Raw genomic sequence first — 22,755 nt, 5'->3', positions numbered from 1 at the left:
GAGTGGCTTCAGTAACTATTTTCATGACCTTACTTCATCTTACAGGTCCTATTCATATCACTGTTCCCACAATTCACTCTTAATTGCGTTGTCATTCAGGATGGAGGTAATCCAGGTTAACCGAATAAAATATTATCAGTACAATGATGTCTTATATTTTTCTATCGACCCCTAACAATGTTACATCGACCCCTGGGGGTCAATATCGACCACTTTGGCGACCACTGCTCTAAGCCAAATTTAATCAAATACAGTTGATGCTCACTACATTCAGTTCATTGGGATCAGACAAATAGCCTGTTATAATAGCACAATGTTTGCTATAGTGAATTCAGGGACAAAAATACTGTCTTCCTCTTAAATTCTTAGGAAATAAATACCAAAGCAGGTATTCAGATTAACTTGGATATTTGCTTCTTTAACTTATTTAGCACAGGTCAATAGGAGTGTTGAGAACATCCGTCACTCTTCTCTGAAAATGTTAATTGGTTCTTATTTTTAAATGGAAGAATGGAAGGGAAGTTGACGTCTTTTTTGAGGTCTCCCTATTCACAAATGTCCCACTCAAGGAAACTTTAGAGCTCATCCAAGCCAAATTTCCACCCGATATCTCAGCCTTATTTCAGTTCACAATGAACTCAGGCTATTTCATTTGACAAGGAAAATTCTACAAACAGATAGAGGGGACATCCATGGGTTCACCACTTTCCCCCACCCTTGGCCAACTTCTTTATGGAGACCTTTGAAGAGAAAGCCTTAAACTCTGTCCCACAAAAACCCACTATTTGGCTTCGGTACATGGATGATGCATTTGCTATTTGGCCATATGGCTCAGATACATTCCACTCCACTCCTTCCTAATACACTTAAACAACCAACACCTCAGGGTCCAGTTCACCTTGGAAAAAGAGGAAAACAACATCCTCCCCTTCCTAGACACTCTAATCACTCTCCAACCTGATGGATCTTTGGTTTTCTCTATTTATAAAAAAACCCACCCATACAGGCAGGCACATTCACCAACAACCCCCCCCCCCCCCAACAATATGGGGTTATAAAAACACTATATAACAGGGCAAAATTAATCTGTTCGGATGACGATGCCCTAACCACTGAACTAAATCACATCCTCAACTCTTTCTTAGCCAACAGCTACAACCCCCAAAAAATACTAAAACCAGTAACCCCCCCCCCTTCACAATAAAGATTACACTAAATCTATCACATCCCCTACATCCAAGGCACCTCTGAGAAAATAACCAATAACCTCAAAATATGACCAAACTTCTTGTTATAGACCATATAAAAATTTGGCATCCCTTATCAGCTCTACCAAAGACCAACCACTTCCCCTACACCTAACTGGTGTATAGTAGGTCCCTTGCAGCTGTAAGCTGTCCTACTTTGGCCAAACAGGCAGGACAGCGAATATCAGGATTTCAGAACACAAAGACTACAGCCGGTTTCACCAGTACAGCCACTCTGGGCTTGCAGACCATGCCAAAGAATTCGTTGGAAGAAAACTAAAATAATACACCACAGCAAGTTCAAGTACGAAAGATTATTCATGGAATCATTAGCAGCTCTAAAAATGTTTCAAACCTCAACAAATTTGGGTGCATGAGACTGCCCCAAATTTGGGGAGACTTACATCATGAGAACTTCAGCCTAACAACTAAGACAACCCAATTAGCCCACTACCATTAGGATTTTAGGAACAATATTAGTTTCTTGCCTTCTTCCTCATTTGCTTTTGTTAGTGCCTGTGTGCACATACCATATTTGTATGTTCCTTAAGATATCAACATGACATTGCCGAAATATCGAAGTTATTAAAGTTTCCTTTAATTAATATCCGTTTTATGCGTTATAAATTTCTTAAGTCAATTACCAGTTATGTATGACCAACGTATAAGTCTTGTTACAAGAATAATTGGTTCTTAATTTACTTCTTATTTAGAGCTTAAAAATTTGGAACAGGCAATTATGAAGCATTTTCAACTCTAAACAGCTAAGGACTAAACTAGATTATTTTATCATTTTGGAACTGTATGACAAAATAAACATGTTATTTTGTCATACAATACCATATTTGGTATTGTATTATTTCAATAAAAAAAAGACGCCTAGACATTATTAACCTTCCCATTACACAATATTAAAACCACACTGACATGCATGAAAACATAAAATTTTGTTAGCTATGACAAAAAGAAAGTCAATAGTAAAAAAAATTAGGAAGGAAAAGGATAAACAGGGTAAAGTAACATATAAATAGCATATGAAGTTTTTGAATGCCACAATTTTACAATGCACATTATTATACAGAAAAGGACTAATTAATGCTCCAATATTTTATAGCCAAGAAACATAATCTTCTACTGAAGAGACATAAATTTGGACAGGAAAATCATACCTGAGGTCAATAAAGAAAGGAAATGGTGGAAAACAGAACAAAGGAAATTGTATACAATTTTTTTGACAATGTACCAAGTCAATTAATAATAGAACGCGTATAGACCACAGTAATAACTTTAATTAAATAAAGGTACAAATATTTCATACTCAAAGTAACAGTACATCCTCAGTGTAGAACAAACAGTTAAAAGGAATGAATATAAAGTACAGAACAGTCAGTGGATCACCAAATAAATTGTTGCCGCATGCCAGAAGATTAATTACTAAAAACTTATAAAATAATTCTTTAAAGATAATAATTTCATTGATGGTTGCATAAAATAAGTCTCCCAAACTGTTGGAAGAGAGAGAGACAGTCATTTCGATTTAAATTCGGCCGATGTAAGAGGGCTTCGCAACTTTCTTTTAAAAGGCGTTCATATTTATACCTGCATCTGTGGAGAAGACAAGCTTTATCTCACTGAATATTATGATTAGTGTCAATGCTATGTTGTGCTAGACCAGACTTATGAGGTTTCATGTATTCGATATAATATTGATGTTCCTTCATTCTTTTTTCCACAGAACGACCTGTTTGTTCAAAATAAGATACATTGCATTCACATGGTATATGGTAAACACCAGCTAATGATAAGAGGTGACAGTTTGTCTTTTGTAGATGGCAACAAATGAGAAATTTTGTTGATAGGAAAATATGTGAGAATAAGATGATACTTCTTCAAAATTCTGTCTATAGGTTCTGAGATGCCTAAAATGTAAGGGATTGGAACTCTGCGGTTCTGCGGTCTGTTGAAGAATTCTGAGGTGTTGGAACATAGGAGTCAATTATCTGCTGGATTTGATTGGGGTTGTAACCATTAGATTCTATTAACTTTTTTACAGTGAAAAGTTCTTGTTGTAAGCTTAATGGAGAGGAGCACACTTTATGTGCTCTATTAATTAAAGATTCAATAATGCCAATTTTTTTGAGAGGTGTGTGATGAGCAGACTTTTGATGAATGTATCTTCCAGTAAAAGTAGGTTTTTGATAGACACTTGTAGACAAAGTATACCAGAGGATGTGCATGTAAGGAGGATGTCCAAGAATGGTAAACTACCAGACTTTTCTTTTTCCATGGTGAACTGTATGTGTGGGTGAAGGCTATTTATCTGTTGTAGAAATGTGGTAAGTTCCTCTTCAGCATGTGGCCAAATAACAAAAACATCATCAACATAACAAAACAAGGTTATCAGAAACACAGTGAAAAATAGTTTGGAGATCAAAATTTAGGATTGTAGAAGTTGAAATTCTGGAAGATTTTTAGTGATCTGTGTAGAGATAAGTCAGTGAAATGAGGAAAAGGAATGTAGTGTACGGTTTTCAACAAAAATATTTGTACCTTTATTAAATTAAAGTTATTACTGTGGTCTATTATTAATTTACTATGCCACAGGTACCTCTTAAGATTGTATTGAATCAAGTATTTTTAGAGCGTATTTAAGGGTATCATCTTAAATGTGAGGACAGTATTCATTGAACAGATGGATCTATGTAGAGTTCATAACTGTTTAGAGGTAAAATAATACTTTCAACAAAAGAGAAAAGTGAATTTTTTGGTTGATGAGGCAGCAGATTTGAGTGTTATTAGAAGTAAGACCAGAAGAAAAAGGATTACTTTATGTGAGAACCGAGTTTTATTAACAATAAAATAATCAAGGTTAACAGAAACACAGTGTAAAATAGTTTGGAGATCAAAATTTAAATTTGTAGAAGTTTAAATTCTGGAAGTTTTTTAGTGATCTGTGTAGAGATAAGTCAGTGAAATGAGGAAAAGAAATGCAGTGTGCGGTTTTCAACAGATTGTTAACAGATTTGAAATCAGTTCTAGAAGGTCACTGCTAGGATGAAACAAGGATGAAAGAAAGTAAAAGAGCAGGGTTGTGGAATGCTGGCATCAGTTTAAATGTATGAGAATAAAGTTAGCAATTCAGGTGCAAAAGTCAGATGATATGACTACTTCCTGAATAGACCTTTCGGCATATTAGTGAGATACATCTATTGAGATGTCCAAGACTTTTGAAACGCATTCAATCATCAAAAATGGAGGAACATTATGAGTGACATATGAGAAAGAAGATTCCATATTTTATAGATGGTGTTGGAATCCACACAAGAAGCATCAAGTTAGCAAAAATGTTGAGTATTAAAGGTCAAGCTAAGTTCCAGTGTGCAGAAAGGGTACCAGTTAGAATATCCAGAGAATAAAAAGTCAACATGGAAGAGGAACTAACTCTAAGCACAAACATCTATAAAAAAAGTTTAGAAAAAAAAAAAAAAAAGGAATCAGAACCAGGAGAGTGTTTTGTTATAAATCTAGCCAATATTCTTTAGACCTGTTTCTGGGTAAAAAAATCAAAGACTGATACAGAATGGAACATATCTGGAATGCTAGTGGTCCATTTATCAAAATAATCTATGTAAGAAATTCCAAATTTTATTAAAATATCTAATGAACAGAAAATATTAAAATAAAAATCAACAGAAAGACAAAATGAATCTAATAGGTGCCCATGCATTTTGCCTTAAAAGTGAAAAGCAAATTTTCATGACAGTATGCTGTTTTCCAAAATGTAGGAAAACTATCTATCTACATTTAAGTTAAAGATTTCAAATGACTTTTATTATCACTATGTATAACTTTTCATAACACACACACACAAACAGTGCTTTTATTTTATTTATTATTATTATTATTTTTTTTGGCAATATCTAATGGTAAAGCATATCGGTACCTTTATTAATAAAGATATTAGTAATTTATATCAATATTTATATTTATTAATACCTCTATTAATAATTAATAGATTAATTATTAATTAATTTTCAAAAAAATCCATATTCACACCAATTGTTTTACAATAAAAGAACTATATATATAAAATTTTTCAGTCTCTTAGCATACTTTTGCCAATAAAACGAGAACAAGAAAGCTGTGAATAAAGATCATCCCTATTATTTTGCATCTGAAAAATCGTTTTAGCATGTTTTTTTTTTCTTTTCAATACAATGTGTACAAGAAAATTTCCTATGAAAGATAATGACTTTTGACAAGAACAGAATTGAAGTAAACAACATTTGCTAACTTAATATGTTGATATGCCATTACTTAGATTAACAACTTGAATGAAATCAATGAGTAAGTTAATCATGAAACCATCTGACCATTTTTAAGTCCTGACATTATAAAAAAAGTACTGGGAATAATAATTTTCGAACAGTAGGAAAATGTTTTCAGATGGATATACAGTAGAACCCTGTTTTTACGTTCCTGCAATTTACGATTTCCTGCCATTTACGTCATTTTCCGTTGGTCCCGTCTTAAGGCCTAATCTTACGATATATTGTTTTCCTGCCATTAACAACTTCATGTGGATGTTATTTCCCATGATTTGCGTTTTTTTCTCAGGTAGCAATACTGATTTTCGAATTGATTTCTGCGGAAATCTGGGCATTTCTGTTCCCAGATGGCATTGCTTTCGGCTGTAGTTTCATTTCTGCCATCACAGTGACTTGCACGTTTGCAGCAGTAATGTAGTGAGCGATACTGATTTTTCAATCACAGTATGAATTGATATTGCAGAATTTCTGCTACGTAATTTAGCGTGTGAAAGTTGCTTTCAAGTTGCGGCGGTGGAAATGTATTTCTGTAGAAGAAAAGATGGCAATTCTGCGACGTGTAGATTGGCATGCCTGAACACGTGCGCATTTAGCAAAAGATCTTGGACTCTTCGTGTACACTTTGAACACAATAGTAAAAAAACAGGTTGAGCATTGAACTCAATGCAAAGCAATCTGCCGCTATGTAAAAAAAAAAAAAAAAAAAAAAAAAAAAAAAAAAAAAAAAATCAACAATTAATTTTTTTTTTAAAATAGATAAATGTAAGTACAGTAATTATAAATTCATTTATTTTCCGTTATTAAATTTTGTAATCGAGTATGTAGACTAGCAGTAAGTCATCTTTTAGCCTTTTTTTACATTTCCTGCTATTTACACTTTTTCCATCAGTCCCCTGAAAAGTGTAAAAAAAAGGGGTTTTACTGTATATATATATATATATATATATATATATATCTATATCTGAGTTTCATGAATTCAGAAATTAATTAAGATCACTGCAAAGAAGAACAGAAAAACAAATAAAAAAGTAAGTAATCTAAAACTACTACTCTTCTCACTCATCAGGGATTAAACTGGCCACAAAACACCTAAAGCCTTTTGTCGACCAGTTTCCGAGTTAGTTGATCTCTGGCATGGGCAAGCGGGTTTTTCGTCCCATAAATTCAAGAAAAATTGACCGTAGAACCCACACTATTTCAGACATTAAAAACATTGTGTTAGGATTAGGGACCACGAGACAGAGGCACTTGTTGAGCCGCTTAATTAGTGATAGCCTTGTGCCAGCTATCTCTGATTGGCTACCAGTGGAGATTGAACTGCCCATTCAGTCTCCAAAAGTTAGATAGGGCTAAAAAGGCCTCACCTACTCCCTATACAGGAACAAGTAGGTGTTAGCTGACTTTTTTTTTTTTTTTTGATAGAATAGATGATATTTTAAATGAAATTCATTGGTCCATCTGTAACAAACCATTCTGGCAGTCTCTATGAAACTGCTATAGTGAGAGTAGACATTTCAAGGAACACCGATTAATAAAAATTACAAACCTTAGAAAATAGAAACTACCAGCCCTGAAGGATTTACAATCTCTATGTGCAATGTGTAAGCTCAATGGAACTCCAATGCTAAATTCTTTGGTTACTAAAGTTTTCAAGAATTATATTAAATGAACACCTTCTCTGTTAATCGTAGAACAAGTGTATTACTTTAGCTTGCTGCTTTCAGTAGTATCAACAACTTTCATAATAATAGTGGACACAAGTGACCATGTAATGACTTGGTCTAGTCAATACTAAATGTAGTATTGTCTGGTCTTATGTCAGAGTAACACAACCTTCTAAGTAGTAAATGGAAAATCTGAATAAGCTAATCTCAATGCCATATTTCCATTATTATATAGGGTGATGCAAAAGTAGTGAAGGGGTTTACAATAATAATAATTTTTTTAAATTGTAAGTTTTGGAGTTATTTCAGAATGGCAATGTATAATCCATGGAGAATTTTATGAGCTAGGTATGGAAAACTATGTCCTGTAAGTGACTGCCATTTTCAGCTTCACAAAGTTGGGCTCTTTTGAGAATATTTTCCATTACGCTTATCAGAGAATGTGGTATTAATTCTCATATTTTGGCTCGAATGTTCTCCTCGAGCTGCTTTGTGATTCTCGGTTTATTCACATACACCCTCTCCTTAAGATATCCCCAAAGGAAAAAGTCAGGGGGCTGTTAAATCTGGCTAACGAGCAGGCCAACTGAATGCAAAATTTCTTGAAATTAGACGTTTGGCAAAAATTTCCCTTAAGACCCCCATCATGGCTCGAGCAGTGTGTGCAGTGGCCCCATCCTGTTGGAACCACATCTCTGGTGTATCAGCAAGAGCTGGTCTTAAAAAATTGTTGATCATTTCATGATATTGCTCGCCGGTTGCAGTTACAGCATTGCCATTGTTGTCTTCAAAGAAAAATGGTCCAGTAATATGTTGTGATGCAACTGCACACCAGACTGTACGCTTAGATGGATGTAATTCTCGTTGGCGGACTACCCTGATTCTTGGTACCCAATATTCTGCAGTTCTGCTTGTTTACAAAACCATTAGAGTTAAAATGAGCTTCATCGCTCATTATCAAATGATCCATAAAGTCATTTTGTTCTCGGACCAATTCTTGAAAGCGAACAGCGTACAGCAGACATTGTTGGTTATCTCTTGGGTTCAGATCTTGCACTAACAGCATCTTGTACGGAAAAATGTGAATCTTTTCTGAAGATTCTTTGCAATGACCTCCTGAACACAGTCTTCCAGATCTTGGCAGATCTCAAACTGCACCTTGCTGCAGAAAACGTCCCACCAAGTGTCAGATCATCGATTCAGAGGGCGCATTTCACACATTAAAATGATGGCGATAGGCTCATTGGGTCAGGTTTCTTGAATTATGATGTTCAAAATAAAGCTCTATGATCTTGGTTCATTGCATAATGGTGTAACGTTCCATACTGAATCTTCCAGATGTACTTCACAAGCTCTGAAAAGAATAATTATAACATTGAATTTCAAAAAGTTATGATTTTTTTCAATCCCTTCAATACTTTTGAGCCACTCTGTATATGCTAAGTATTATATCACTGACAGAGCTTCAGAAGAATTATATTTGGTGGAGGTGAATCTCTGTTTAAAAAGGAAGACATTTAACCAGTGTATACTTCCAGTCATCACATATGGTTGTGAAACTTGGTCACTAACAAAAGCACTGACAAATAAACTAACAACACTTCAAAGAAAAATGGAGAGGTTGATGCTAGGCATCACATTAAAAGATAAGCGAAACATCTGGATAAGAAGCCGGACTCACATCACTGACATCATTCTTCACCATAAGCGACTAAAATGGAAATGGGTCGGACATCTATCCAGAAGAGAAGATGAGCGATGGACCACCATACTAACAAACTGGATTCCAAAAGAAGGGAAACAAGGCCGAGGACGTCCTAAACAAAGGTGGAGTGACGAATTGTCAAATTTTGTTGGGGAAAATTGGTCAACCATTACCAAGAACAGACAAAGGTGGAAAGAACTGGAGGAGGCGTTCGTCCAGCAGTGGACAGAAAATGGCTGAGAAGAAGAAGGTAAATTAATTACAGACATATGTAAAATGGTAAATTTATGGGGAAAAAAGAAGAGATGCCCTCAGAATTCAAAAAATCACTAATCATCTCAATAGATAAAACAGTAAACAAAAATGAATGTGAAAATTATTGAGGGATATTGCTCCTGTTATCATATTTCATGATGAGTAAAATATAGGTGAATATTAGTAGAATTCTGAAGAAACAGTTTGACAGTTGACCAGACTTTTACACCAAGACAAATACTTTAAAAAAAAAAAAATCAACAGGTCTTAGAAAAGAATAACAGCATTCACAGAGAAAGCCTTTGAAAAGTATCAGATGAACTGGGAATACTAGTAGTGTGCTGCAGGAGCAGTTTTGGGGCCATTGTTGTTCAATTTAAATGTTAATGATATTGGGATGGGTTTAACTAGTGATATGCAGCTTTTTTTTGCAGATGATGCAAAACTGGAGAGAGAATACAGAGTCAAGCAGATGTCATGTCCTTACAATTGAATAGATTGCATGAATGGGCATGTAAGTGGAACTGTCAGTTCAATGTTGCAAAGTGCAAGGTTTTGAAATATTTAGTAAGCAATGATGGGATGCAAAGTATACACTTGGTGAGGAAACTTTAACAGAAGAGGAGATGAGAGATCTAGGAATGATGGTGTTCAAGGACCTGAAATTCAGGGCCACATTAACAAGTTGTGAAGATGTCACATCAGATAATGGCAATGATGCAGAGGACCCTGACATGCAGAAATAGAGATGTTATGATGCCATTGTATAAGGCCTCATATGGATTATTGTGCACAGATTTGGTAACCTGGTTTTCATGGTGATGTAGGGTCTAGAGAAGTTTCACAAATGTGGTCAGTGGTCTTTGGAATGTACGAGGACAGATTGAGAGAATGTAAGTTGCAGAGCCTTGTGAATAGGAGGAAGAAAGGGAGTGGGATAAGATTGAGACACATAAGCTAGTCAGGGATTGTTATTGGGTCGACAAGGAAGAGATTTTTCATAGAATGGGAGTGGAAGGCATTGTCTGAGAGTGTTGTGGGTGAGTCGCTCGCGTTGAGTCTCTAGCTCTACGGAGGTCAAATGTTAATAATAATAATAATAAAATTTGTACCACTGGCAGTCAAAGCATGGCACTGGCTAATGGAATTAGATCAAAACCTGAAGATAGATTTCCTTTTGCCCATGCTATTTAACTCAGCTTAGAAAAAATGTATTAGACATAAATGTCTAATTGGAGACAATGTTGTAATAATAGAATAACATTCAGAAAACTCAAAACTATTGCTGAAAACTAGGATTACAAATCAACAGGATGCAACTGAATATCCACTCGGACAGCCAGGCCGGCTGTCCAAGTGGTTAGCATATCCGCTCTAAAGCCAAAAGTATGCAGCTTCAAATCCTGCCGTGGGCATGGATGTGTGTGATTGTCTGGAAATACCAGTGGTGTTTGGTGGTGGTGGATGGCGTTGGTGTGTTTGTGGTCAGTTGGTGATTGCATGGTGGAGATGGAGATGTGGAGCAGGTGCCCTCCCTCGATGAATCCTTAGGCTCCCTGAAATTGTCAAATAATAATAATATTTCAAAGACAAAAAGAGTAAAAACAGAAATCTTTGCAGATCCTTGAAAATAATATCCTCAAAAAAAGTCTTTGGACCTGTAAAAGATAACACAAGGTGAATGGAGAAGAAAAAGACAATCAAAACTATATGAACTCTACAGATCCCCAATTCTATCTGGAGATATCAGAGCTTTCAGACTGAGATAACTTGGACATGTAGAAAGAAGGGTCAGGTAAGAATGGCTAAACAAGCATTTAAGATGGAAAACGACCTAGAGGAAGACTACAGAAGTGTTGGGAGGATAATATCAAAAAAGAATATGCTGAGATGGGAAACCTAGACTGGACTGGAAGAGCTCAAGAGAGAAAATGGAAGATGAAACCTCGCAGCAAAGAAATTCAGAGGTTTAGCAATCTATGAAAGGAAGGATTTCCCCCACCCCTTTCCTTAATGGAACAATAAATGAACGCTACATGTTATTTATTCATATAAGTCAATGCATCCAAATAACTCAAAATGGCAAAATATAAAATAAACAGTGTCAAAAGCATCTCTATGTAATCAATCATGTATGTAGATTTATTTCAAAAGGCAAATGAACATACGATAATTAGCACTCATATAAAAACTGGAAACATGATGATAAACTTTGTATATGCTTATTCTTCTTCTACCCTCTGGTTCTGTCCACTGCTGGACGAAAGTCTCCCCCATGATTTTCCAGACCACTTGGTTTTCTGCCTCTCCCATCCATCTCACTCCTGCAATTTGTTACAGTTCATCTCTCCACCTTCTTCTCGGTCTTCCTCTTGTCTTGCTCCATCCATTGGTCTCCACTCTGTTGTTTTTCTAGTCCATCTCCCGTCATTGCATCTGGCAATATGGGCAGCCCATCTCCACTTAGCCTGTTTAATGTATTTTACAATATCCATGACACCTGTTTGAGATCTTATCCAGATATTTGTCTTCCTATCTCTTAATGTTATTTTTAGCATACTTCTTTCCATGTGATGTTGTGTTGTTCTCAGCTTTTTGTTCAGGGCTTCTGTTAAAGTCCATGTTTTTCCTCCATATGTTAGGACAGGAAGTATGCACTGGGTGAAAGCTTTCCTTTTTAGACTCATAGGGATGTCACTTCTGAATATGTCTCTCATTTTCCCATAAGCCATCCATCCAAGGTGAATTCTTCATTCAATCTCTTTTCTTTGGCAATCCTCAAAAGATAACAATTGGCCCAAATATACATATGAAGTAACTTGTTCTATTTCATGGTTTTCAACTTTGATATTCCTATGGTTTATGTATTTATTCATCATTATTTTTAATCCAATTTCTCCGGAGGCTTCATTTTGCTGATTTAGCCTTTTTCAAGATCTTCAAGATTATCCTCTATCAGGACAACATGATCTGCAAATTTCAGATGATGCAGCCTTTCTCCATTTATATTCATTCCTTTTGTTTCCCAATCAAGGCTTCTAAAGACTTCCTCAAGTGCAGCTATAAATAATTTGTGAGATATGGTGTCACCTTGCCAGATGCCTTTTTGTATTGGGAACTTTTCACTGTTTTTATATAATTTAATTACAGAAGTTGCATTATCTTAAATATGTTTTAGTGTTTCAATATATCAGTGATAGTGAACCTATGACACGCGTGTCAACACTGACACACTGGAGGGTTTCAGGTGACACACCTTGGATTGGTATTCTGATGAAAAAACTGGGATAAATAGTGTAAGATCGCTCTCAGTTAAGGCGAAGGTAGGTTTCGGTTCATTGAATGAATTATATTTTATAGCTATCCTATTTCTATTTTATACTGTAGTTAGCATATTTCTATTTTATACTGTAGTTAGCATATTTCTATTTTATTTTGTAGTTAGCTTATTTCTATTTTATTTTGTAACTAGCCTATAAATAACGAGCGTTTTAAGTTTACATATATTGTGTTAGGGTTAGGGATATATGGTGCCAATCTCCACTGGCACCATCTATCTCTGATTGGTGCCAGTGGAGATTGAACTGCCCACTCAGTCTCCAAAAGTTAGATAGGGCTAAATGGCCTCGTCTACTCCTCGAATACGGGAATAAAAAGGCGTTAGCTAATTTTTTTTTTTTTCTGACTTGGAAAAATATATTATCAATATAATACAACTGCAAGGTTTCGGAAAATCTGTCGATGTTATGTTTGGCATGAGCAAGAGCTTTGAGAATAAACTCAAAATTTTTCAACGTGATTTAAAAAGTAACACTTTTAAGTATTTCTCAAGAGTGAAATTTTTTTTTAACGAAACCAGTCCCAAAAATTGTGAATAACATATCAACCAATCTATCGAAGTTCTAGTCAGTAACTGAGCAGTTTTCTTCTAGATTTGAGCAATTTTGAATGTTGGAACAAACAATCCAATTCATAAAGTATCCTGATGAAACAGAATTCATGGATCATAAATTAGATGGCTTTGAGTGGTTGGATTTAAAAGATCTAGAAATGCAACTAGCCGACTTCCAGTGTAATCCTATCTGGAAAAGAAAGTTTATTGCTCTTAAAAATGAATTAGAAAAACTTGAGAAGGAATGTCTGCATGATACTGTGTGTAAAGACTGAAATTCTAAGCGTGTGGAATAGCCTTCCCGAAAACTTTCATGCTCTTAAAATCTTTGCTAAAGCTCTTCCATCAATTTTCTCTTCTACATACTCTTGTGAAACTCTATTTTCTGCCTTAAATAATATCAAATCGAAAGGGAGAAATAGATTGAGCAATGATTTGAGCACTGCCTGTGTAGCATTAAAATGTACACACTATAGCCCTTCTATAAAGCAACTTTCTACCAGTACTCAGCAACAGAAAAGTCTTTAAATGTAATGTTAGTTTGTAATTTCACTTTATTAAATTAATTGTATAATATGAATTCATAGATTTTATATCAATCCTATTAAATAAATAGCCTAATATGATATCTATAAGTCACCATCTATGATTATGTAGTTAAATTTATAATGCATGTATGTAAGTGGCACATCAACAATGTCAATATTTAAAAAAAAAAAGATCTTTGACACACCTGGGTAAAAAGGTTTGCCATCACTGCAATATATGGTTTCTCAGTTCCCTGGGTTTCAAGTGCTTTTAGTGTTGCAGATGTTTTAACTGAATCAAATGCTTTTTCATAGTCTATATAGGCCAGACATAAGGGTTTATTGTATTCAATTGATTTTTCAATGAGCTGTCTTAATGTGAGAATATGGTCCAAAGTATTGTAATTCTTTCTAAATCCAGCTTGTTCACAAGATTGCATTCCCTCTAGTTTCGATTTTATTCTATTATTTATAATTTTTGTGAAAACTTTATATATGGTGCGGAGTAAGCTTATAGTTTGTAATTTCTTCCTTAATGCCCTTTTTAAAAATTAATATTAGAAGTGAATTGTTCCAATTTTTCGGAATTTTTCTCTGTTTTAGGCATTTATTAAGAGTTTAGTCAGCTGTTTGATGACAGGGCTTCATCCCAGTTTTAAGAAGTCTACCATAATCCCATCTTCTCCTGGGGCCTTTCCATTCTTCATTTCCTGCAGTGCCATTTCCACTTCACCATGTAAGATCTCAGGGGCATCATGTTTTTCCTCACTTGAGTTATCCATAGATGATTCTTGGATGTCCCGGTCTTTGTCTTCATAGAGTTCAGTATAAAATTCCCGAATTCTTTTCATTATTGCATCTCTGTTTTTTATAAGTTCATCATTGTTTCCTCTTAGAGCAACTATTTTCTTTGTTCCAACTGATAATGTTCGTCTTAGGACCTTCATATTACTATTGTTTTCTATTGTTTCTTTAATTTTCCTAGTATTATACGATCTAAGTTCATGTTTCATCCTTTTACGTATAGATTTTCAAATTTCTGCATATTCTATTTTATTGGTGTCATACAAAATCTCTTTTCATATCTCTTCTTTTCTTCATCAGATCTAAGGTTTCCTGTCTTAGTTTTTCCTCTCCTTGGTGCCTTTTTACACCTCCTATTTCTAGGGCACAATTCAAGATAGATTTTGTTAATATTTCATTAGCATCATCAACGGTAGTAGCTGTGTTTAACTTTTTTAGTTCATTTTTGAGTGATTCTCTATAATAGCTTTTATTGTGGTAGAGGTTTTGTAGATTCACTAAATTGGACTTTTTTCTTATGAGCTTATTTCGTTCCCATTTTTTGTTGATCCATACTTTTGCCCTTACTAGTCTGTGGTCACTTCCTGTGTTAAATTTATCAAGCACTTCTGTATTATTTATTACATATCTTCTGTTGGAGAGGATGAAGTCTATTTCATTGTAAGTTTTCCATTTGGGCATCTCCAAGTCCATTTTTGGTTGATTTGGTTCTTGAAAAAGCTGTTCATAATAAAGAGATCATTTTCTTCTGCAAATTCAATAAGTCTTTCTCCTCTTTAATTCCTCTGTCCAAATCCAAATTTACCGATGGAGTTCAGATGGCCATCTCTGCTTCCAATTTTGGCATTAAAGTCACACATTATAATTATGTAGAATTTTTTAGAATTATTTAATGTGGATTCTAATGTTTCATAGAAATCTTCTGTCTCTTCATCTGGATGGTCCATAGTTGGGGCATATACTTGTATAATTTTCAGGTGGTATCTTTTATTTATGAAGAGACTTCGTATATGTGTATATATGAAGAAAATGTATGCTTATTACTCACTTCAAAATGTGGGAAATGTAATAAGACCTTGAAAATTAAAATTTTTCTTTCTAACTTTGCTAAAAAAAAGATTTATTAGACTACTATGAATTCTAGCATGAAAAATATATATACTACATACATCTATATCACTCATTATTTATTATGAAACAAACAAACAATGAAGAATTCTTCCAGACTTACTACTAAGATGAGAAAGCTTTTGTTTCACTTGGACCATCATTTTTCGAGTACGTTCTTCTTTTTCTGTAGCTTGTGTCCTTGCAATTTCTTCATCCTTTGTTACTTTATCAACAGTCTGTCAAGCAAATAAATCAGAAGAGAAATCAACCATTGCTTTGACCCAAACTTCATTAAATATTTCCAAGATTTGATTATTGTTTCAAATTAATTTTTTAAAACAACAATCAAAACTTGGAAAAACAAATATAATAGTTGTACATCTGAGTCTTCAATTCTATTTTAAAAGCACTGTTTTATTTTAAAAACTTCCTTAGATATTTTTTGTTTCATCATGACATTCATTTTAATCCTCCTCAGAAATAAATGATCTCTTTCACCATTTACTTCTGAGCAGATCTCAAATCCCATATATACTCCTTTGTCCCAATTCAGTGTGAAGATGTCGCTATCAATAATAACATAGTCCATGAAACTTTTCCTATTTCATGTGTCCTCTCTCCATATGAATTTGTGCATATCTCTAGTTTGGAACATGAGGACAGGGGTGACTATGTCTATGTCCTGAACAAAAATCCAGCTGGTACATACCATTTTTATGGTGTCAGTTGAAGAAAAGAGCTTACGCATTTTTCCAAATGTTCCCAACAGATTTTTACACTAGTGGCAGACTAGTTTTCAGGAATTTCAAAATGCAATCGTGGAATAGAAAATAGCACATTGAAAGTTCCTAGCAAGTAAATCAGCATGTGCAAATGAGAGAATACAGAAAAAAATAAAAGAAAGTTTATACACTGTGTAAGATCAACAAAATAAAAGACAGATTAAAGTAGATGATAAATACTGCAAGCACATTTGAGAAGAGGCTAAGGAAACTAATTGTGGAAGAGAAACAGAAAAGATCAATCAAACTGGTGTTGTCAAGATCAGGTTTTAATTTTAAAAGAAATGATTGAGATAAAGTGGGAATATCATAAAGATCTGCATTAAATTTTGTAGATAACAGGCATAGGAAAAGATGCCAAGAGGGAAAAAAAAAAGCTGCTCCAAACACTTAATAATAGAGCACGTATAGACCACAGTAATAACTTAAAATTAAATAAAGGTACAAATATTTCATACTGAAAGTAACAGTACATCCTCATTGTAGAACAAACAGTTAAATGGAATGGAATACAAAGTACAGAACAGTCAGTGGAACACCAAATAAATTGTTGCTGCGTGCCAGAAGATTAATTACTAAAAACTTATAAAATAATTCTTTAAAGATAATGATTTCATTGATGGTTGCATAAAATAAGAGTCTCCCAAACTTTTGGGAGAGAGAGATTTTTACCTTCTTCCAAAGTTGAAATCCACATTGAAGGGCACCCATTTTCAGTCAGCAGATGAGGTAAAGGAGAAAACAGCAGTACAACTGAAGCAAATAACACCTGATGACTTACAGCACTGCTTCCTACAATGGAAAATTTGTATGCAACGGTGTATACATAGAGGAGGGGAGTATGTTGAAGGGGGGGGGATAACAATTAAGTTGTACGATTGTGATAATAAACCACATTTTTGCAATCAGTCTTGTTATTTAATAGCCACACCTCATATGTACTTGATACTGTTTGATTTTGCTAATTCATTTGATAGAATACCACATGAAAGCTCTCGCTAAACTGTAGAATATGGGATATTGGAACCAGATTTAAGGTGACAAGGAGAGTACCTCAGGAATCCAGTCCTTGAACTACTGTTGTTCAATTATGTCCAGATGATGAAGAGATAGGCAGGGCAATCAGGGATGCTACTGATGTACAAGACTCATGTACAGAATGATTTGAATAGGCTGAAATTTACAGATAAATTATAATGACTGTCAATTCAATGTAAGTGCAAAGTTATGCTGTTTATTATTTTAACGGTATAATAGAACACAGAAACTAAGTAAATAATTAATTTATTAACTTGATGCTGATATTTCGCTGGTATTATAGGCTGGTTTATTGGTTTATAACCAATTAATAACCAATTAAAAGTAAATTGGTTTATAACCAATGTGCTACCCATAATTTTTTTTCAGATAGAGGGCGCCAAAATCAGGACTCTAGTCTTTGTGTTGCTGCTACAATTTTGTTAATGTACACCATGTTGTTTTAGTCTCGAATTGTGACAAACAGTGTTTTTGTGCTCTGAAGATGCTGGTTATAATACCAGCGAAATATCAGCATCAAGTTAATAAATTAATTATTTACTTAGTTTCTGTGTTCTATTATACCGTTAAAATAATAAACAACATGTTCGACGAACACATAAGTCTGTCCACACGCAAAGTTATGCATTTTGGCATGATGAAATTTCCAATATTATTATATTGCTAGAATTATGGTACAAGAGATTGAGGCTAGGGATAGACAGGAAACTGAAGTTCGAAGATCATGTTGCAAAAATGAAACACACATGATAGGATAATTGTGATGATGAAAAAATTAACACTGACATATGAGGATAAGAACATCATTTTGCTGTTTTACAAGGCCTTGATATGAATCCAAACACACTAGCATGTGCAGATTTGGTCTCCTGGGCTCACAAGTAGTGGAAAGTGTGCAAAGAAGAATTGCATAATGATATCAGGATTGTGGAATATACATTATGAGGAGAGATTTAGAGTATGTTGACTGCAGACATTGGTAAACAGAAGAAAGAGAAGAGGGAGGTGACATGATAAAAGTCTATTATAGATTTCTGAATGTGTCATAGAATACTGTCTGATGAAATTTTTCATTATGAGGAGGGAGAACAAGGGATATATTCATGAAGTTATGTTTATGTGTGGTTAGGAAAAGGGTAAGAGCTAGATTTTTCTGTCACAGACCAGTAAGTGAGTTGAACAGTTTGCATGTTGAAGTGGTGAGTTTAAGAGGAGGTATGCCAACTGGTGTGGGTGATGTATGGCATCTCTCAATAAATCCTCAACTCCCTACAGATTTTAGACAATAAATAATAATATTAATAATACAAACATATTTTCTAATTTTGTAATTTCACCTTAGCATGTACACAATAGAGGTATGAAATATGAAACAAGTCGATAAAAAGTGTTTTTCTCTCTGAATACATTATACATGGTTTGTGCCAGCAAAATAATGATAACTTAGTTCTTTTCATCTTCTATCTCTTCCATCCCCCCACAGCTATAGATTTATTTTTGTCACAAGATATAAAAAAATATATTATTCATTCTGTTTGTTATATTAGCATCCACATACACCATATTTAGTGCCACTTCACCAACAAGAAAAAAGTAACTAGTTCATACTCTCTTACTTTAGAATTACGGAAAGCACATTGGTTTATCAGCCTTCATAAGTGGAATGTGGAATTTCAATTAAAAAATAAAGGCTGGTTTATTGGTTTATAACCAATTAATAACCAATTAAAAGTAAATTGGTTTATAACCAATGTGCTACCCATAATTCTAAAGCAAGAGAGTATGAACTAGTTACTTTTTTCTTGTTGGTAAAGTGGCACCAAATATGGTATATGTGGATGCTAATATAACACACACAACAACTAATATATTTTCTATATCTTGTAAAAAAAGTAAATACACTTAGATGAAATAAGTAAATCTTTTTGTGTATTTCATTAAATATAACAAGCAAGAGACATTAGTTATAAATTATGTTACTTGCATCAAATGTAAAAAATCTTTAGTGATATTTGAATATTAATAATATCAAGGCATATATATATATATATATATAAAACCGAAGTATTACAATTTTTTTTAAGTCAACAAATATCTCTTAAAAATAATAGCATCTGTAACTATACTATTTTTGAATTCTATTTTGTTCAATGATACTAACCTCCTTCATTTTTTCTATCTCCTCACTCAAAGACTTAATTTTCTCTTGTGCTTCTTTAAGTTTCTGTTCTAATTCACTTTTCTGCACTTGCCAATTTTCATCTTGGTTTGCAGACTGCATTATACTAGATTCAGCTGGTACATCAAGTTGTTTTGTTAAAAGTTCATCATTTCGTATTTTAAGTTCATCATACTGAGTCTTATATTTTCTGGCAATTTTTTTAACCTAAAAACATAGAAGTGATGAATAATTGCTATCAGAATTTGTATTACATATTTACTTTAAATTAAAAATTGTGTAATCTAAAATTTCCACACCGACAGCATCCGATTTAACATTATTTTGCAAAACGTGGAAATTTTTTTTTCATTATTAACAAATCTTTCATTAATAGTTTATATATTATAGAGTGTATATTAATATCAAGCCCATTATTTAAGAATTCACCATTTTTTTCAAGACATATTGCATATCTCTAGGCTATACAATTATAAAGTGTGAAGTTGAAGTGATACTTCTTTAAGCTTTCGAAAAACCCAAACAATATAGCATATGTTGTTTTTGTGTTTGCTGATCTACTTTGCTAAAGATGTGTCCCCCTTCACATTCTAAAAAAAAAAAAAAAAAAAAAAAAAAATATCGTATCAAAAAGGTTTACAATTCTTGTTAGACACTATGTAAAGGAAGCCTCACACACTGATCTTCATTATCAACACAACATTTTCTGAAGGGGTGATCATTTTGCTTTGTAACTGTATCTTATTGATGGTTTTAATATGTATAGAACTGGAGTAGTATTTTTTGCAACCAGACGATGCTGATGCACAATGGAGTATAGGAAGAACGTTGGGACATACTGCATTTAGACAGGCTATAAAACCTAAGGGGTGCTTAAGGGTCAAAGCTGTATAACTGAGAGGAGACCTCCACATAGCCTTTAAAGGAATGCGGAGAACCGACCAGGGCTTCTGACCTAATGTCCAATCCTCACCTTCTCGAGGTGCACCCTGTTGGGTATCTACTTTGATACTGAACGAACGAGGATGGGCTGGCAATTTGGGATTTAGCCGACCAAATTGTATTCTTATTGGTTAAACCAAAATAAAAAATGATGGTACAACATGACAAAATTTCATGCCGGCTGGGGCGTCGCCCGGTTAAACAAGATCCCCGTTGTTTTCGCCAGGGAACCAGGGCGAACAGCGAAAAGTCAGCTACTGGAACAAATCTGAAAACAAACCCCAACTCAACATCACCAGAGTTAAAGATCGGTACTATCAACGTAAGAAGCCTGAATGGCAAAGAAATGGAGCTAGCTGAGGAATTAGATAAGTACCAGATCGACATAATAGGGGTGACTGAAACAAAAAAGACCAAAACTGGTGAGATCTTTCTGAGCAATAAATACAAAATGTTATATTCAGGCAATAACAATCAAGGGAAAGAAGGAGTAGCCATAGTATTCAACACAAAATACGAGGCTAATCTTCTTGAATGGCAGTCAGTCTCAAGTAGAGTAATGTGGGCAAATATGAGAATGGGGAACTGGACAATGAGACTTATTTGTGCCTATGGTCCCACAGAAGGTTCTACTAAGGTAGAAGTGGAGGAATTTTTTGAGGCTTTAGAAAAAGCAACTGACACAATGAAAAAGGAAAAGTTGGTCCTTGTTGGGGATCTAAATAGTAGAGTAGGAAATGATTGTGAGACATACAAAAATATTTTGGGAAATTTTGGAGAAAAGAACAAAGCTAATAATATTGGCAAATATCTGTTGGATTTCTGCTCAGGACATGGACTGGTTATTACTAACACCATGTTCCAACATAAAAATGTGCACAAATTCACATGGAGAGAAGAGGCTAGGAATAAGAAAAGTCTCATTGACTATGTTATTGTTGATAGTGATGTTTTCTCCCTGGTGCAGGACACCAGAGTGTACAGAGGATTTGAAATTGGAAGTGATCACTATTTAGTCTTGAGCAGGATAAAATTGAATTTCATATTGAAAAGAATAACATGTAAGAAAGTTTTAAAGCGAATAAAAGTTGAGCAGCTCTCAGATGTAAACTGTAGACTAAAATACAGAAATATTATTGAAAAGAAAATGAAAGAGTTTGAGAACAGGAATCAAACCTTGGAGATTCAGTGGCAAACTCTGAAGGAAACATTGATTGATTCTGCCAGAGAGGCATGTGGTGAGGTTGTGTGCAAAGACAAAAAAATCAGAACTCCCTGGTGGACACAGGAAGTTAAAGAGGCAGTGAAGGAAAAGAAGAAAGCATATCAAAAGTTCCTGGCAAATAAGTCAGCTTTTACTCTTACAGAATACAGAGACAAATGTAAGAAAGCTAAACAGTGTGTAAAACTAGCTAAACAAAAGTCATGGGAGGACTTTGGCAAGAATATAGCAAATAAATATCAAGAAGGTGGCAAAATATTCTGGAGGTTGTTGAAGAAGCTTAGGAATGGAGAAAAGAGTGCTGTAAAAGGAATTAGAGATGATAAAGGTGAAATGAAAACAGGAGAAAAAGATATCGTTGAAGTATGGAGTAATTACTTTGAAAAACTGCTAAATGAAACAAGCAGTGATGACAGCACAGTGATAAAAAACACTGACCAGGCATGCAGTCAGGAATACATATCCATACTTGAAGTAGAAAAAGCCATCAAAGGCTTGAAATGAGGAAAGGCAGCAGGAGTAGATGATATTCGACCAGAAATGCTGAAGTATGGTGGTATAAGAGTCTTACAGTGGCTGCACTGCATAGTTCAGAAAGCCTGGACAGAGGGACGAATTCCCGATGATTGGAGTAGAGCTCTCATAGTACCCATATATAAAAAGGGAAATAAAACTGAATGTGAGAATTACAGAAGTATTTCCCTACTGAGTGTTCCTGGCAAGATCTATGCAAGTATACTTGAGAAACGGTTGAGAAGAATTGTGGAAGAAAAGCTTGGTGAAGAACAAGCTGGATTCAGGCCAAATAGAGGCTGTCAGGATCAGATCTTCACTTTACGACAAATAGTCGAGAAAGCATGGGAATATAACAAAGATCTGTATTTAAGTTTTGTCGATTTGGAAAAGGCATATGACAAGGTGCCAAGAGAGAAGCTATTCAATACGCTGCAGTTATATGGTGTCAATGGGGCATTATATCAAGCAATACTTAGTCTTTATTTGAGTTCTGAGTCAGCAATTAGAATTGAAGGAAGTACAGGAAGATGGTTTAATGTTAAAT

At 34.5% G+C, this 22,755-nt stretch overlaps 1 protein-coding gene across 3 annotated transcripts in view; it reads right to left on the bottom strand.

Annotated features, from left to right (window-relative positions):
- The window catches only part of LOC150106811 (nucleoprotein TPR-like), an 826,699-nt gene that overhangs the window by 286,917 nt on the left and 517,027 nt on the right, over positions 1-22,755 (bottom strand). For all 3 annotated transcript variants that reach the window (XM_090393327.1, XM_090393328.1, XM_090393329.1), the window contains exons 34-35: positions 19,514-19,738; positions 15,654-15,768 (exon numbers count right to left, since the gene is read on the bottom strand). In XM_090393327.1, coding sequence (XP_090249453.1) covers positions 15,654-15,768; positions 19,514-19,738 — 340 coding nt within the window. The remainder of the gene's footprint in view (positions 1-15,653; positions 15,769-19,513; positions 19,739-22,755) is intronic.

The sequence above is a fragment of the Typopeltis vanoorti genome, chromosome 5 (genome assembly GCF_054136105.1).
Source record: "Typopeltis vanoorti isolate ZY-2024b chromosome 5, IOZ_Tvanoo_1.0, whole genome shotgun sequence".
Lineage (NCBI taxonomy): Eukaryota > Metazoa > Arthropoda > Arachnida > Uropygi > Thelyphonidae > Typopeltis > Typopeltis vanoorti.
Note: the sequence above shows the minus strand (reverse complement) of the source record. Positions and strands in the feature narration are given on the sequence as shown.